Below are 18,853 nucleotides of genomic sequence, written 5' to 3' on the forward strand. Positions count from 1 at the left end.
CTGGCGGAACCGCAATTTTAGACCACAGACGCCATATACACACGCGGGTCGACCTCCACACTAACATAATGGAACAGACTTGTTCCATTATGTTATGTTATGTTATGTTAGATGTGGAGCATCTAGGCACGGTGTATCGGCTGATTTCGGCTTATAATAAACCAAACTCAGTAGTACCCAGCGCAGATCTAGATGCCGTGCTAGAAAATTGGGATGGGCCCAACGCTAAGCACGAGTCTTGGAATAGCAAGAATCCAACATTCCGGAATGTTCCACCCGCTCTTATAATGACCGCGACCACAACCACAATATTCACGTCAATTTTGTACGTTATATATTTTCCGAACTGCTGAAAAACTGCAAAGGTGGTATGCCTACCCAAACCTGGGAAAAGTCTGCTCTTTCCCCACAATTACAGGCCGATATCCTTATTACCAGTGTTGTCAAAGCCATTCGAAAGGATTTTCCTGGAGAGACTTAGGCGACCTTTGTGAAAAGGAGTACGGCCTGAGCAATTTGGGTTCAGGGAGGGCCACTCGACGACCCTCCAACGGGTTATAGTAATCGACAATCTTGTCGGAGGCCTAAATAGAAAAGCGTTAACTGCAACAGTTTTGTACACGGCCTACGTCAACGATATGCCGCTGTCGGAAGGAGTCAAAACAGCTCTATACGCAGACGACACGACATATTATTTTGAATCCGGAAGTGTAGATTACGCGATCGAGAGACTCCAACGGCAACTGGATCTTTTAGAGCCGTGGCTCGGTATGTAGAGAATCAAGGTCAACGGTGAAAAATCGGTGGCAGTGATGTTCACATACAAGCTGGAAATCTCAGGAGAGAAAATCCCCTATGGGAAAACAGTCAAAAACCTGAGAGTAGTCCTGGACAAACGGCTTACCTAAGGAGAACATGTTTAATATGTGACCCAGAGGGAAAAGGCCGTCAGGGCCTCACTAAACCCAGTACTGAACAGTGCCAGCCCATATCCACTGGCGACCAAATTGCTCATTTTTCGGCTATACGTCCTGCCAATTCTAACATATCCTTACCCGACATGGGGAGCTTTGTTGAACTCCACGGTTCAAAAGAAATTAGAAGCCGTCCAAAACATAGCGTTGTGGACGTTATTTGGAGCATCGTGGTTCATCAGAAACGTCACTCTTCGCTACGATGTGGAAGTACACACCGTATCCGAGGTGGCGGTGGTGCAGGCACGCAGAATGTTCGGGAGAGCGGCCGTGTCAGAACACGGCCATCTCCGGGACATCTGCCGAGAGGACCGTACTCCACAGGGTATAAGATAACGGCCTCATGCCGTATTAAACGATCCACCGTGAAGAAGCGATTCGAGAGTCAAAAGATGACAAACCAGGCTTAGGAGCGTAACCTATAAATGGAAACCGCACAAAATTTCCAAATTTAATTTCGCAATTAAATTTTGTTAAAACTATTAAAAGCTAGACATCACCCTACACTGTCCCACGAAGACACCACACAATTTCATTTAGTCACCATATGCGACTCGCTCTGGAGAATGGGGCGCATTTCTCCCTCCAAATAGCTAGAGCTCCGGTAGGCGCACTCCTGCTAGCCCATAGGTGTTGGTACCGAAAGAACTTCAGCGGATGGACTGCAGGGGAATCACGCCGGGATTACTAGGCTCAAAAGCTTAGTCTATCACGGTCAGAACCAGTAAATAAATTAAACCATGGAATGCAAAGGTGGCGGGAGTTTCAAAAATGTCTCCCTTTGAATCTCCCCTTGCTGCTGTATGATTCTGTAATCTGGTGTGTTTAAGGGTTTATTATTTAATGACGGGTCTAAGTTCTAAGTTTTAAGTTTTGTTATATTTTATGGACGGATTTATGATTAGCATTCCATATTCGTAGGAACGGAAATGAGCAAATCCGTCCATAAATAAAACTTGAAATCTATAACCGCCACTAAATAACCGATGAAATCCGCCCGATTATAGAAAGATACGGCAGCAAGGAACATTGTCCAGCCTCTGCGATCTGTAGGGAGAAATATTGAAACTCCCGCCATTCTTGCGTTCCATTAATATAAAAACTATAAAAAGAAATATATATTACATTCTATAAGAAAAAGAACTTACATATCTTAAACTTACATATCTTTCTTAAACTTACATTTAATTAAAAGATTAATTTATTTAATGTGATGAATAAAATAAAATAAATAAAAAAAATAAATACATTAAGTAGTCTAAGTAATACTAAAAAAATATATATAAATAAAATTGATTTATAAGATAGAGCGGAGGACTTCAGCAGTGGCAGTGAAGTGATGAGCTGAAAAGACAAAGGCAAACATATAGCAAAATATTATAAATAGAATGATACAACTATTTGTAGCATTAAAATATTTATATTGCACACATTTAATTTATATACCATATGTTTATACACACATTTCCTCAGCCGAAACCCGATAAACGATATCAGGATGATGAAAGACGGGACGCCACATTGTTGGTGGGGTACGAATACTTTGCATACCCGGCATTCCTGAGAGGTATTATAACTGCATACAACATATTTATTTACATTGTCACTATGAAATTAAATTTTATAATTAAAAAAAAAAAAAAAAACATTGTATATAATATTTGGCACCTGATAAGGAAATATATGAATAATACACAATGATCAGTGTCAGAGCGCATTAAATTTGCTACATGTCAAGCAAGAACCTAAAATAATACACTCTGAACTGTGACAGAGCATATTACATTTGCTACCTGTAAAACAAAATTCTAAAACAATACATCCTGAACTGTGTAAGAGCATATCAAATTTGCCTACCTGTTAAACAAAATTCTAAACTGAACTGTTTCACAGCATATTAAATTCGCCACCTGTTAATAGTATTTTAGCAGCAAGTGATACATTTGAATCCTCGACTTCATTTACGCAAAATGACAACGCAATTACTTTCTTTTGTTATAAAGACGATGTTTCTAAGGCGGAGATATTACCAACCATAGGTCCGGGGGGGAACCAAAAAATTATACCTACCTCAATTGGAAGAGAGTATCGAATCGGTTTAAAGTGGCCCTTATTCTTCGAAATATTACCTAAAACTTTTATCTGAAACAATTTTTGATATAACCAACCTTTACAATAAGGGATGACAAAAATATTGCTGGAATTGTAAGAAGAGGGCTTGTCCTACGTTAAACATTGTCGTATTGATTAAACTTGAAATTTTTCTTAACTTAAGGTGGATATCTTATTTAAAATATGGATAATAGAAATAAATTGAAAGCTTAAAGAAAATTTAAAGAAAATAAAAAGTTGTTATAAGATGAATGAAGAAAATTATAAACGACGAGAATCGAACAAAAAATATAATTTCGTTTTTTTTTTCACAGAATGACATAGCTTTCATTGAAATTACATATATTCTTTCCAGTAATTCATAAAATTATTTCTTTAAGACTAAAAATACAATCTGTATCACTCGAGTTCTTTAAAAAAGGTCTGTGGTTCATAATCAAAAGTGTTGATTCATACGCAAATGTATTCCTGAAATACTTAAAAAAATTATAAATTAATTCTGTAAATTATATAAAGTGAGAGAGTGAGAGATTCAGGGGGAAGGAAAAATACTATGGAAACTGATTCTGGAGCTTGAAATAAGGAACAATGTTCATACAAAATTAATATAGTGGCTTCTAGGTCAGCCGGTCTTAGCTTTAATCCCTGTCAAGGGATTATTTACCTTAGGCTTGTCATCCATTGACAAGCAGAATGATACTGGTCCTGACAAGCTGTTGCTTGCCAGTGAAAGATAAAAACCTGGCCGTGCATTGTCGACACGCTACGATATAAGATTCGGATTATCTTAATTGCGTGCAATGCACGGCTCTTTTCTTTCGGTAGACACCCGGTGGCAAGCACACTTGACCGGGCGGTACACGTAAACATTCCGCTTGTCACCCAATGGCGGCCTAGTCTCAGCGAGACGAGGCTCAATGAGTCCAGTGTCTCAACTGGTGCTCAGCCACCCATTGGCGTGCCATGGTTTCATGGCACAAACCACCCAGTGACAAGCCCTGGGAATGTAGTAACGTAGTCTGCTTTATGAATTTTATTTTAGTCACACGTTTTGAACTGTTGCTATGAAACAGTATTAATAATAATTTTATTGTTACTTTAATTGTACATATACTTTATACATATACGCTGTAGTGTTTCGAAAATCATGGGCTAGATATACTTTTTCGAATTCTAGTTGTAAAACTAAACAATAAATATACTTAGGAAAAATGGTAATTTCTCCTTCGTTCTCCCGCTGTCCACCATTTTGTTATTTTAGTATAAAAATTTATATCTTAAGTTTTGAAAGATAAATCGCATTAATATTTGGTATGCGTCTAGATAATAAAGTTTAAAAATTAGCAAATTACCAGGACAGCACCTACAACTCAAAATCACAACTGTTAATTTTTTTTTTTTTTTGTTTTGCGTACGAGGAGGAAAAAGCTCTACCAGCCACCCTCTGCGCCCGCAACAGACGGTAGTATCGGGCTCTCACCGACTGAAAAACCTCCACCTTTATGACATAGGAACTGGACCTTACTACAAGGTATGAACACAGTTCCCATGCAACACAAATACATTGAAAAACTCATATCCTATCAATGGGGAAACCTACTGGGACCCTATTAGGGATTGGGATCGCGGATTTAACTAATAAAATAATATCTACATTGTACCTGAAAAAACATACACAGCATATACAAAATGTAAATCTATTTTCATAAAACTTAATTTACACTGCTTATCTAAGTAATTTTAATGTAGAATTTATGTTGAACCTGAAACAGAAACATACACAAAAGTACACATAAAAAAACCCTACAGAAAAGTTCTTATCAGTGGACTTGGGACCTACAACAAACAATAATTTCATTCTTATTTCATTTATTTTACACGATGAAATCTTTCAAAATCAATTGCTTTTCATGGCTATTCTTTACATTATAAACAAATAATTGTCTACAAAAATAATAATTTAGTTAAATTATATACTACATTTCAATTTTATTAACAATGATGAAAAATCAAGTGATGTACTGTTAACTGATAAATAATATTATACTTATTAATATTATTTATTAATTATAAACATATGAATAAGTCTTCTTAAAATATAAGCCAACAAATGTACAAGATAATCTTATGAAGTTTCATTTCAATAACTAACAAAATTCATAAAAATTTATATATATATATAAAAATTTAACATTATATGAAATATAAACCACCTAAACACAGTAATTAGATTAGTTATAATTTAATACAAACTGGTTATACTTACCTTATTTATTTCCCATAAACCTATATATTATATTAACTATTACTATTTATATTAACTTATTCTTTTTAATTGATTTGTATTATTTTTTTTTAAATTATAAATATTTTCACATCTACATTTATGTTCATAATATTTCAAATTTCATAATAAATAACATTATAATGTATGGTAAAAAAGGGAAATCATTAAAAAGAGTAAGTTTTAATGTAATAAAAATAGAATTTATACGAATATGCAGGATACTGCGAAAAACAGTTAGTGAAAATTAATATGGCAAGTTTAACTTTTCTAACTACTGTGTTTTGGTGGTATATCTCATATAAAATATATATATCTAAGATAAATTAGGCATTGACCAGATACTGGCATATCTTGAAATGTAATTCTACTAAATTTCTTCTCTTTATTATACTAATGTTTCCTTTATTGCATTCATATTGTAATTTGCCAAACAACATTTCTGTTTTTCACATGACATTTGATGGATCTACCAAAAATATTTAAAAAAGTTAGAAATAAAAGTAACTGCAGTATCACTTTATTTTTCTGTTTAGCCTCCAGAACTACCATAAGGTATTACTTCAGAGGATGATATGTATGAATGTAAATTAAGTGTAGTCTTCTTCAGTCTCAGGTTGACCATTCCTGAGATATGAGGATAATTGAAACCCAAACACAAACATCACCCGTATCCAAAATCTAGTATCCAAATATTTGCAATGAACCGCTAGACTAGCCCGGGTGGGCTAATGCTCTGACCCTGGCCCCTGGTACAAGGTAAGTGATAATGGTTGGTTGAAGTCACAGAGTGAGTAGTTTCATTACTTGGTTGCTCTAACTGAAGCTAAACATAACAAATTGATGGAGTCTTTTAATAAATATTAGTATTAACATGAAATATATATAATGTAGTAAAGAATTAGAATTACCTTAATATTTTACCATTTGGCTACACAGCATTGCATTTATCACCACAGCAAATCCAAAGATCAAATCCATCAAGCAGCTGAAAAAATTGGTCGATCTCGTACTCTGAAGATATAGGATGCAGCATGAAGTGAAAAGATGAGATGTTGAATATAATCTGGTAAACTGTATAATTTCACATGTCTCATTTTTATTTACAGTTTGTATATTTTTGTAGTGAATTTCACACTTTGATCTCGATCGCACTTAAATTTCACACTTTATTTCCCCCACAATTTTAAAATATGTAAAAGGTAAAATTACACCCTAAAGACCAGGTTCAGTTCATGCCATTTTAATATAAAAAGCAAATATATTAGAAATAGAAATGATTAAGTTTTGAAGTAATTTGGATTATTGTTAGTTATGCTACTTGGATTTTTTTTAAATAATCTTTCTCTTTATGTTTTTACCACAAAAAAAACGCTAAATGTTGCAAGCAAATTAATTTTTTTAATAAAAAAATTAGCGAACAAAATGAGATAATTTATTATGGTACCTCTAGAATCAGGTGACCCTAGAATCTAGAATCAGGTGGTTTGAAAAAATTAAACTAACATGCAAGCATGCTTCTTCTTTGAAGCAGGTGGCTGAATGCTGACTGGGGAAACTAAGGGGGTATTCAAAATTTAACAAATAAAGTAAAAAATCAAAAAACTCTACCTACCAAAAAAATTTAAGAAAAAGCTTATGTGAAATAATAAATATCAAAGTACAACCTATATATATATATATATATATATATATATATATAAATAAATATATTTTTTATCCTACCTGAACCAGATTTAAAAACTACATTAAATCAAGAAATTGCCACTATATCTTTACTTGCGTTTTAAATTTCTTGAACAAGATTAATTTTGTCAATAAAACGAATAAAATTTAAATAATTTATAAAAATGCTAATTTAAAAAACCGGATCATTAGTATTTCAAATAGAATTTTATAAAAATAATTTGAACTAAAAAATGCATTTTTATATGGTCTAATAAAAAAATATAGTGTATAAATAACAAAATATATATATAAATAAATAAAATTGATTTATATGGTAGAATGGAGGATTTCAGCCACTGAAGTGAAGTGATGAGCTGAAAGACAAAGAAACATAATAAACATAGAATAATAATTATAAATACTATGACACACCTATTTCTAACTTTAACATTTATATATCACCCCTAATATATATATATACATTTATACAATATATATTACACATTTATATACACATAACCCTTTTTTACAATTGCATAATTTAAAACTTTAAAAACTTAAAAATTTTGTAAATTGTAATTTTTGACTCTTCTGACTCAAAAGGTTGCCGACCCCAGCTCTAGGTCAATGTTCTAATTGGGTTTAATTTTTAGGATTAAAGCAACCTTTTGAGTCGGAAGAGTCAAAAATTACAATTTACAAAATTTTTAAGTTTTTAAAGAGCCACAAAATTTTTTTTCTTGCCAACAATAAATAGTACCGCATAAATAATTGATAAACTAATCTATTATATATTTATATATTACTTATATAAAGTAGTGTTTTTCACCAAATTAGATTACAACACTAACTTGTACTTCAATAATAAACAATTGAGCAAACAAATTCAATGGGAGCGATGGCTTTGCATGGTTATTCAAGTAGAAAATTTAAATTTTACTAAACAATGTAACTTGTACTTAAAATAAAAAAAAAACAATAACGTACATTTGAGCAAACAAATTCAATGGGGAGCGTTAGCTTTGCATGGTTTTAGAAAGTTTGGATATAACTTGTTTTAAGTTTCAAACACGACTCTAAATTTTCATTTGTTAGTTGGCTTCTTACTTTTAATTATATTCATGCAAGAGAACACTTGCTCGCACGAATATGTCGGCACTCCAAATGCCAACTTCTTCACCTCACTGTAGCAATCTGTACTTGTTCACACCCTGCCTGTAATTCTTGGCCCGTTGACTAGGGTATTCAATAGGTGTTTGTTTGCCGGGTATTTCCCAGCTTGCTGGAAGCGTGGAATCTTGAAGCTGTTGTTCAAGGGTGGCGACAAGGACCCCACCGTTAGTTCTTCTTACCGTCCTCTGACGCTCTTACCAGTTGTTGGAAAACTTTTCGAGAAGGTACTTTACCTCCGCATTAATAGTAGGCTTACTTTGAATCACATGCTGATGGACGACCAGTATGGCTTTAGACCCGGTAAGAGTACAGAGGATGCGATTATTAGGGTTCTAGATCTGGCTTCAGGCAGTGAGTGCAAGTATGTACTCTGTGTCTTTTTGGACATATCCGGGGCATTTAATAACTTGTGGTGGCCCTCTGCCTTGTTTCAATTGCAGAAGCGTGGTTGCACGCAGAAAGAAATTAGGACTCTCTCGAGTTATTTCAGCGACAGAACTGCTGTCCTTCGCGACGGCAAGTTCGCAAGTAGGAAAGACCCTGTCAAAAGGATGTCCACAGGGCACTGTATTAAGTCCACTCGTCTGGACCATCGAGTGACTCTCTCATGCGGCTGCGCTTGCCCGGTGGCTGTCGCGTCGTGGCTTATGCCGACGATGGGCTGCTGCTGGTTGAGGGTAGTTCGCGTGCTGAGATCGAGCTCAGAGCGGCACAGGCATGTAGGGTTTTGCGGTTGTGGAGTCGCATAAGATGGTTTTCAGTGCGGAGAAAACCACTATGATGTTTTTGAAGGGCCGTTTAGCTGCAACTCGTCATCCGCGGGTTGTGATGGACGGTCGTTCAATTAGGTATGTCACCCTTCAGAAATATCTGGGTGTTATCCTTGATGAGAGGCTTCTCTTCAAGGAGCATCTTCAGTATGTGGCGAAGAAGGCAGTTGATGCTTTCTTCGGCGTCCGTAGAGTGGTCCATCCCGATTGGGGGTTGAATTTCCGTACCATGCGGATTCTTTATAAAGGCGTTTGTGAGGCCATTATGTTGTACGCCCGTCTGGGCTCATCGTTTGCGGTACCAATGTTATAGGGACATTCTTTTACGAGCCCAGCGTCTTCTTTTGTTAGTTCTGTTTTGTTAGTCACAGTCACTGTCTCGCGAGAGGCAGTGACTGTGATTGCGGGCATCAAACCAGTGGATATTTCGGCTACGGAACGTAGCCAGCGATATGTTGCAAAGAAGGGAGGCCTTCTTACTGCTGGGCGTATGGGTGAGATCGAAGACCAAGGTTTCGACTCTTGTCAAGATAGGTGGAACACTTCTTTGACAGGTCGTTATACGCATGGTATATTTCCCGATGTTAGAGTTAGCTGGGTATCCCCCAATCGGCATACCACTCAGTTCCTCTCAGGACATGGTGCATTTAGGGATAAATTGGCAAAGTTTAGGTTGGTTGATTCCGGCTTCTGTCCGGACTGTAGGGTCGATGACAACCGTGGACCATGTCCTTTATATATGTCCCCGGTACGAAGCTGAACGTACCAGAGTTGCTAGGGAACTCGAGAGAGTAAACTCTATTTTGGATCTACGAGTCAACTGGAGGACTCGTAGAGAGTGGACTATAGTTGCTGGCTTCCTCGCCCTGAGCAGGGCTGTCGAAGGGATCTAGTAGGTGATAGGAACCTGGGTGGCTAGGGACCGCCTGGGCAGTTGACTGGCCGAAGGTAGGCGCTTAAGGCAGCGTGCCTCGGTTAGATGTATTGGTGGTATTTATTTAATCAGGCTGTCGGCGGAGTTGCGGCCGTTGTCGGCGGGCGGGATTATTCTTGCCCGGTGGGTGCGGTCGCGCTCCGACGGGGGCACTAATGAGCTAATGACACTGTCATTTCGTTACTATTTGTGTTGAGAGGATTTACTATGAATGCTAGAGTGGTTTTGAATTGCTCAAATCTGTCAGCAAATTCATCTTTAATTTTTTTTATAACTGTGCTGAAATAATTCGTGTCAACAGACACGATTTTATGTTGCAAAACTCATCTGTAGCAAGTGATAAGGCAGAAGAAAATTGAATATCTTCCACCTGCAAATATGTTACATTTGAAGACATTTTAGCTACTCTATCTTGTACTGTTTTAGCAGATAGTGGCAAATCTTTGATTTTTTCAAGATTTCTGGTTTGTTTTTGGAATCACGAAACAGTTCTTCAGATGCACGTATGAAGCAATCTTTGACATACTCACCATATGTGAATAGTTTGCCTTTTTTTGCAATTTTTAGTAATACCACAAAGTTTGCCAGATTAAGAATACTTGTAGATTGCGTCCAGTTACTTGTCGACAGCTTTTTTTCGTTCTTCGCCGGCTGGATATTTACTAGCAAACTGAGTATGTTTTTTAGTGAAGTGTATCTCTAAATATGATTTCTTATTGTGTGCGAGTTTTTCGTGGCAAATTAGAGTACAGAGGATGCGATTATTAGGGTTCTAGATCTGGCTTCAGGCAGTGAGTGCAAGTATGTACTCTGTGTCTTTTTGGACATATCCGGGGCATTTAATAACTTGTGGTGGAAGGCCATCTGAGTTGCATATGAAAGCGAACGACTCCATCCAATCCCGATTGAATTTTCGATGCTCTTCTTCAGTTCGTGCCATGCTGGCACGAACGGACTTGTCAGAACGTGTTTATCACGGCGCAGTCTGCACATTTTAGTTTTTTTTTGTAACTTTGGCAAATATTAGATACTTAGTTTACGAGTAAAGGTGTTATGCCCAGCTATACCGAAATCAATGAAAATTGTCAAACATATAAACAATCTAAAACTGCAAATACCTACCTACTTTAATCCTCAGAGTTCAAAAATAGGTTTATTAAATAACAATTTATAGGAACTTACACTTATAATTATTATTTTAACGCTAATTTTTAAATAATAAAAGCTATAAAATAGATACAACAGTAGTATGTTTCTTTTTTGACAATTCTTACTGACTTCAAAAAGTAGTTAGGTATCTTATTTGGAAAAAAATATGTTTAATATGTATTTTAAAAATATAATACTTATTATGTTACCTATCTTTTACTTCAGTTTTTTTATTATTATTATATACATAACTTTGAGAAGATAATTCGCTTCTAACTCTTTTACTTGAAACAACAAACTATACGTCACAGCTTGTTGTTTGTTGTTTCAAGTAAAAGAGTTAGAAGCGAATTATCTTCTCAAAGTTATGTATATAATAATAATAAAAAAACTGACACAGCCAAAGCACTGGTGAAGGCGCCAAATTGTCTTGGGTCGAAAGCGAATTAAAATCTACATGGAAACATCCGACGACGGCGTCATTCGAGAGCTTCTGACAGAATGACGACGCATGTCACGGGGGAGGGGTGCGGTGAAAAGCGAGTACGAGTGGCAAAGAGATAGAATCGGTGCCTATTCCTCGTTAATCGATTCAGAACGATTCTTAAATGTTTTTTTTTTATAAAATAAATAATATTTTCGTATGGAACTAAAGAGCCGCAGCGTCACATCCAAAGAGCCGCATGTGGCTCGCGAGCCGCAGGTTTCCGACCCCTGACCTAGAGAAATATATGAGTTATGGAGAATATTTTTATTGTTTTATAATGTCAAAAGAAAAATATTATAGATTTGAAGAAGTATAACTTAGGGGTAAATTTCTATTACTTTTAATATTCAAAAAAAAATTAGATTTTTCATAGGAATAAATTACTCAAGAGAGTTTTTAATCATAATGAATTTACTTATATTTTCCATATTTCTTGTTTTCCTCTTTTGTACTTGTGCAGATGTTTGCATTACTATCCAGACCTCTTAATTACCCCTTTTAAGATTTTCTTAAGAATGCATTTTCACAGCATAATATGGCCGATCCGGGTAGGAATTAAAAAAAGCTCTATAAATTATTCTATTGAAACAAAGATGCAGAAAAGGATGTTTGATAAAAATGATTTAAAATTTTTAAATGGAAATTTTGTAAATTAAAAGTTACTGATGGAATAGCAAATGGAATCAAATTGTGATCGATGACAATCCAGGTGAAAACGGACAAATATTAAATTCAATATTAATAAATAATACAAATATTAAATTCAATATTGAAGTTATCTTCATCTGCAGGATTATAGAAAAAAATTAATCGTATTGTTCTATTCAGAATCCATAAAGAGGTACATTTTCAACAACGATATGAAACATAATTATAAAGAATTTTTATATATGTGAACAGTGGGATGTGCAGAACGATTTATAGCAGGTGACAGGTGACAGGTAACAATTAAATGACCAATTATAATCTCATATATAATTATAAAAGAGAAGGTGCTCAATTTTAGTTTTACACAAGTTGGGAAAATGATTTATAAAAAAAATGATTTAATTATTTATTACAGTGGATAACCAGCAGGGAAGATAGGGTACATACACACCCTAGAAGGCTAAAACAAGGGGGTTTATATCTGTAGTTTGCTACAGACACAACAAAACACAACTTCACTGATGACGCTGTCAAAAATAATGTGATAGCTGAACGAAATTGAAACTCGTACTGAGCACATGGAAGGGATGAACAAACCGGTATAGCACAAACCAGTAGACACAGCGTTGCCAGATCGCTCGCAGTGTTACCAATCTCATTACTTTTCTCACACACCTTGTATAATTCACAATTGAAATGGTGCTCCTGAAAATTATTTTGAACACTTACTTGCAAAACTAACATTGAACAAGATCGAGTAAAAATCAGGTTTTGTTTTTAATTATTATTCTTCAATAAGTATTATCTAAAAATTCATAGACAGAATTGCTCCTGTAAAAAAAAACTTTCAATTGCATTTAAAATATATTGATGGAAAAATCCTTCAAATGGTTTGGTAATTTATAAAAAATGGCAATAAAAGCATAAGTTTCTTGTTAAGCTATAGTATTGTATTGTGTTACACAAAAACAAGGAGTGGACATTGTTATTTTTTAAGGATAAGTAATTACTCTTTTTAACAAGATGAATATAAACTTACGGATAAATTAATTTATATATATATATAATATATTTATATTTATATATATATATATTAATTTATATATTAATTACATTAATTTATATCAGTATATTTGATTCATATTTATGGGCATCAATCATGATCATTTCATTGTTATTGTTATCATTATCACTATCATTATTATTTATATTTGATCATAAATGATACCCCAGTACCGTTTTCACATGGTGATTCCCTCTAAATTTTCGCCCTACAAAAAATGTTTTTCTATGAATTTCCACAAACCTACTTGTTCCATATCCTGAAATATAATTACGAATTTCTAAATTAAAAAAAAAATACATATATATATATATATCTGTCAAACATTTATTTGTAAAATTACAAATAAATAAATAAAAAAGCAATTTCAACAGAAAAATACACAGTAAAATATTTATTACAAATCACATCCTCCTTGATGTTAAACATGCACTGAGTGATGATTTTACAATAATGTATGATAAAAGCATAAGTGAATAAATTTCCTGAAAAGAACTCTATTTCTAATATTATTAACAGAATCATCATTACCATCTTACCCCCCATCTTTATATGAAGTACAAGTATTTGTGTTTAGTCTATTTTAGTAGCTGGTTTCCACACCACCTTGAGGTACAGCATTTGGCGCGTTTTTTTTATAGTGCTATCCCACGTAGGCCTAGTGCACTTAGCCTTTTCTCTAATTATAATATGTAATCCATTATTAGTAGTAGTAGTAGAAGCCACAGACTTTAATTAATTTTGATGAGTTTTAAAATTTATATGGTTTTAATTTTTCTAGTTATATTTGATGAAATCTTTACTTAAAACTGAAAAAAAATAAGAAAAAAAGTTAAAAAAAGAAAAGTAAATGACAAACGAGAGTTATTTATAGTAATAGTTAAGCTTCTTATGATAGGTAATAATCTGTAATACCGCTTTGTTAAGCACAAACTGATTTTTACTATTTTACGTCATTTTTAACTTTTTTCATCATTTATTCTTTTACCACAAACTATATTTCATCATATTGTGCAGGCTACAATTGCATGTTTTACTGTTAAGCCTGACGACCACACAATCTGCCCAGTCGAGAATGTTCGCATTCTCGAAATTTGTTCTACATAAGCCACGAAAAAATTGTTAATTAAAATAATTAAAGAAAGCAAATAATATTTTCTTAATAGATAAGAAAGACTTTGTTTTCTTTTTTTATAAGGGAAATTAAAAAATAATATAAATAATAATTAAATAAAATAAATACTTTGTGTATGCGTGTGTACACAATCCATTTATGATGTTCAATAGCGACTTAGATTGTGAAAAATATTTTTTTAAATTTACAATCGGATCTCAATTTTCTGATTAAAAATCCCAAATATCTTGAAAACAGTCGATCCTAGTAGTTTGGAAAAACTTTTGATCCCGTACAATGAGATACCCCAGTAATGTTACTCTAAATGGAATCGCTGTTAACCATTGAGTAGCTTGCTTGAAGTTTGGTCTTTCCAAATGAGTTGTTATATTTTGTTCCAATTAAACAATAATATATAGCAAAATAATATGACTAAATAAATGCTGGTCTTAATGATTTAGTAGCTTGTTTTGAATGGCGGTTTTGTATGATATGCGAAAAGCAATCATTTAAAAAAGTATTACCAACCATGATATTTTATGAACCTAAAAATTACACAAGAACATAATAGCTTGTATTTGGTTTTTTACACCAAAAGAAGAAAAACAACAATGTTTGCTAATGTATAATACAACAGGAGAAGACAGTCATTAGTAGATAAACATTGAAAAAACAACACTGATGCTTGTACAACACAATGTAGTGTATTGTGTTGTACAAGCATCAGCAGGTGGATACACTTTAGCAGTACCACGGGGAAAATTCAAGAAAGTATCCTAGCATAATTGGGACATGTTCCTATCACAAATTTACCAATTATTGTTGAAAATTACAATTACTCACTATTTTAGAGTTAGTGCTGACAGTGACCCGTGGCGTTATCGAAAATATGCTGTTTTGGAAGACCATAATTTCAGAATTTGTACTAAACATCCAAAGGAATGCCTGAACCTATTATTCCTTAAGACCTATCCATTAACCACCAGCAGTACTTGTACAAGAATGTACAGCCATTATATAGCAATTCCAACAAAAAAGATTTATGAAAGAACCAAGTCAAGAATAAAGATTTATTAAATGAAAATTTGAAAAAAAAAAACAAACAATAACCTTATATTGAGGGGACCTAAATATTCCGATGGATTTAATTCTTGACAGTAAGAAAAACTGTAATATTATTAAGGAAACAATTTTTAACCCTCAATTGTTTGTAATTACCAGTATCTTTTTTAATCTTGAACTGGAAATTGTGCAACAAATTGCATTCAACAGAGGAAGATTAAAACATAATAAAACGATAATACAATGAAAATTGATTTTTTTTAGACATAAGATCCCATTATTTGTGCACAGTCATGTAGTATTAATATAATGCATACAGTTATTAGAACCTGCTTCGGCTATTAACTTTATTTATAAATATTCAACTAGCATATTACTTACTTTAGTCATACTCCTAGTATATTCTTACTCCTTCCTATTTTTCTTTTTTCTGATGATTCTTTTTGGTGGTACTTGAGGTTTTTTAAATATAAAATCATCTTCACTGTTAGTACTTGAAAACTTTTTAGGGCAAAGATAAAATGTATTTGTTTGTACAGATTGGCCAGCATTTTTTGAGGACTTTTTTGAAGACTTTTTTGAAGTTCTAGAATACGGTTTATCTAAAAAAAAAAAAACTTGTGTTAATGAATCTTCTCCAAAAGTTATAAAAATACTGGTAATTTATCCATTATATTTTTTATGAGCTATTCATTCTTAAAAGATAAAATTCCTTTTATGTGATTTAAACAAAATGTAATTTAAACAAATAATGTAATTTTTAATATAACTCATATTAAACTCAGGTTTCTGATATATTCTATATATTACAGCTCAATTTTATAACATAATAAAATTAGAGTTCATATTCTGGATAAGATGAGAATCACCTTATTTGATCAGGAGAGCATTAAGTGTTGGATAATGTATTTTTTACAGATTGAGTGTTGATTTCATTTGAGTGGTTATACATTAATAGTTAGAATCATCACTACTGGAGCTCCAACAATGCTCACATCATCTATTAATGACGACTTCTACACCCACATAAAACTGGTGTGTGATGTGCAATTGCCAGGGGAAGTATAACTGGCTCCTTATTCTTTGAAAACACTCTTAATGTAGACCTCTACCAAGAAACTGTAACAGTTATTGAACATTTAAATGAGATTCGTGCTTTCAATATGATGGGGCCACATGTCACACGCAAGAGCAATAATGGACCTTCTGAGAAATTTCTTTAGTGAAAGAGTAATACAGACTGGCTTATGGCTAGCCAAATGATGATCTTTCTCCTCCAAATTTTTTCTCTGGGGATATCTAAAAGGTTGTGTATTCAAAAATAATCCACACACCATTAAAGAACTGAAAACCAGCACAACTCATGAATTATGAGAAATTGGAAAAATCAAAAGGTTGCACAGAATATGAAAAAGAGGGTAAAAGATAGCTTTGTAATAATGGTGGATAAGTTAAACACACATTTCTTACGAAAAAATTTGATTTAAATATAGTTTGCATAAATCATGGTAATACTTATAACTAATCGCATTAAATATAGGACATAATTTTTCTTTAAATTGGGCTGCTTTTTATTTGTTGTATGTTAAAACAAACGCTTATGGGTTATTTTTTATCAACATTTTTCAATGTACACCTTAGTATATAAATAATATTGGAAAAAATTATTTTTTCGTAATTTTTTTTCTACATTTAACTGAAATAATGACAGAAAAATAATCAGCTGTTAACATCATTAACAAAATTTTGTTATATATTTTGTTATATCTTTCTATATAACTTAAGATCCCTTTTCCACTTAATTAGCCTGAACATTTAAGTTTTCATAATGTATTAAATGCTTTTGTATGTCCTTGTACCTAATACATTCAAGAGCACAGTCTCAATATTTCTTTACCAGAGATGTTTAATACCAAAAGCAGATAAGAATTATAATCTTTACACATAAACTGCAATGCTAGTGTAAGAAAACCAATCAAAATATCTACCTTTATGTTTTTTATTACGATCTTGACGAGATTTATGTGATCTTTTTGCTCTCTGGTCAACATTGTCCTGTAACAGAACAATATTAAAATTGTTATATTAATGAATTAATAACACATTAAAATATTAGTGATGATAAGATTCTTCAACAATTTATGAAGAACTACCACAATGCAAAATAATTATAAAAAAATATTTTTTTATAATCGTAAAAATAAAATCTTAAATTAAGCAAATTTTGTTAAAAATCAAACATTTTGAATCTTACTTACAGATACATGAAATTAATACAAAACAGAACAGAACAAAAGCATTTCAAAATTTCTGTTATTTGCAGCAAATGGTTTTCTATTAGACAGAATGTACCACTAGATTAAACTAAACAAAGTTTTGAACTATTCAAAGATACAAGAGTCTTTGTTTGGAGTATAAAGCAAATATACAATGAACAGTTAACAACCTAATGATAACCTAAAAATTATTACATCTAAATACATTTATACCACGAATATGCAAATAAACAATAGAGATGTTATCAGAAGAAATACTACCAGCCTATATAAATGAGTAAATGTGTAAAGGAAATTACTAAAATAAAAATAAGTATGATAATGATATAGAAAAAAATAAAAAACTGAACCAACCAATTATTACTTAAATATGCATGAAATTTCATTCACTTATATTTAAAAAAAATCACTTTATTAGAACTTATTATAATTTTAATTATTATTAAATTTGAATTCTAATTACATTAACCATTGTTTGATACATTTTAAAATGTATCAAACAAAATTACACAAACACTCCATTATAAATCGAATTTCTTCAGCTCTTCTTACAAGTGATCATTTAATAATCATCAATATGCTTATAAAAAAAAATTTACGTATGAAATTTTAAAAAAATTACCACTTACATTTAAATCCTCTTCAGTTCTGCTGGTTTCTTCAAAATCAAAATATAAATAACCGTCTTCATTTAATTTGGCAACTGACAGTAATGATAAATGCGTCATGAAACTATTGGTCTCATTACTATTAAAGTGATTCATAGCAGGTGATCTAAATGGCAAACAGAAAAAAACACATTGTTAGTAATTAGGATAAAGCATTATATACACAACAGAATGGAAATATAAACAGAATAAATTTAATTAATGTAATAGGGTTACCCAAAATGTAGCCCTATTATAGGGTTATAATAGGGATATAGGGTTATAATAGGAATAGGTTTTTTTATTATTAATGTATAGTAATTATTAATGATACTAAATCTGTGAGCACTTTTGCCTTATGTATTAACCTTTGTTTTTAAAAGACGTTTGTTTCAAACATGGATTCCAGGTAGTACTCGAAGCTTGAACCCAGATAACCGTATATGCTACCATAATTATTGATATATGTAAATTTTTAGAGACTCAATTCTT

At 32.7% G+C, this 18,853-nt stretch overlaps 1 protein-coding gene across 1 annotated transcript; it reads right to left on the reverse strand.

Moving 5' to 3' along the window:
- Positions 1–15,831: 15,831 nt before the first annotated feature.
- On the reverse strand, positions 15,832–18,465 carry LOC142331006 (uncharacterized). Its single transcript, XM_075376544.1, has 3 exons — positions 18,344–18,465; positions 17,427–17,493; positions 15,832–16,040 (listed from the first exon to the last, which is right to left on the reverse strand). Exons 1-3 carry the CDS (start codon positions 18,440–18,442, stop codon positions 15,844–15,846), a joined length of 363 nt encoding a protein of 120 aa, XP_075232659.1. The 5' UTR covers positions 18,443–18,465; the 3' UTR covers positions 15,832–15,843.
- Between the last annotated feature and the right edge of the window lie 388 nt (positions 18,466–18,853).

This window comes from Lycorma delicatula, chromosome 10 (genome assembly GCF_047948215.1).
Source record: "Lycorma delicatula isolate Av1 chromosome 10, ASM4794821v1, whole genome shotgun sequence".
Lineage (NCBI taxonomy): Eukaryota > Metazoa > Arthropoda > Insecta > Hemiptera > Fulgoridae > Lycorma > Lycorma delicatula.

Bases quoted from the DNA above. Each gene is read 5' to 3' on its own strand.
- LOC142331006 (XM_075376544.1), bottom strand. From the start codon at position 18,442: ATGACGCATTTATCATTACTGTCAGTTGCCAAATTAAATGAAGACGGT. The intron at 17,494-18,343 runs GTAAGTGGTAAT...GTTCTGTTACAG, and splicing joins GAACTGAAGAGGATTTAAAT to GACAATGTTGACCAGAGAGC. The intron at 16,041-17,426 runs GTAGATATTTTG...TTTTTTTTTTAG, and splicing joins TCGTAATAAAAAACATAAAG to ATAAACCGTATTCTAGAACT.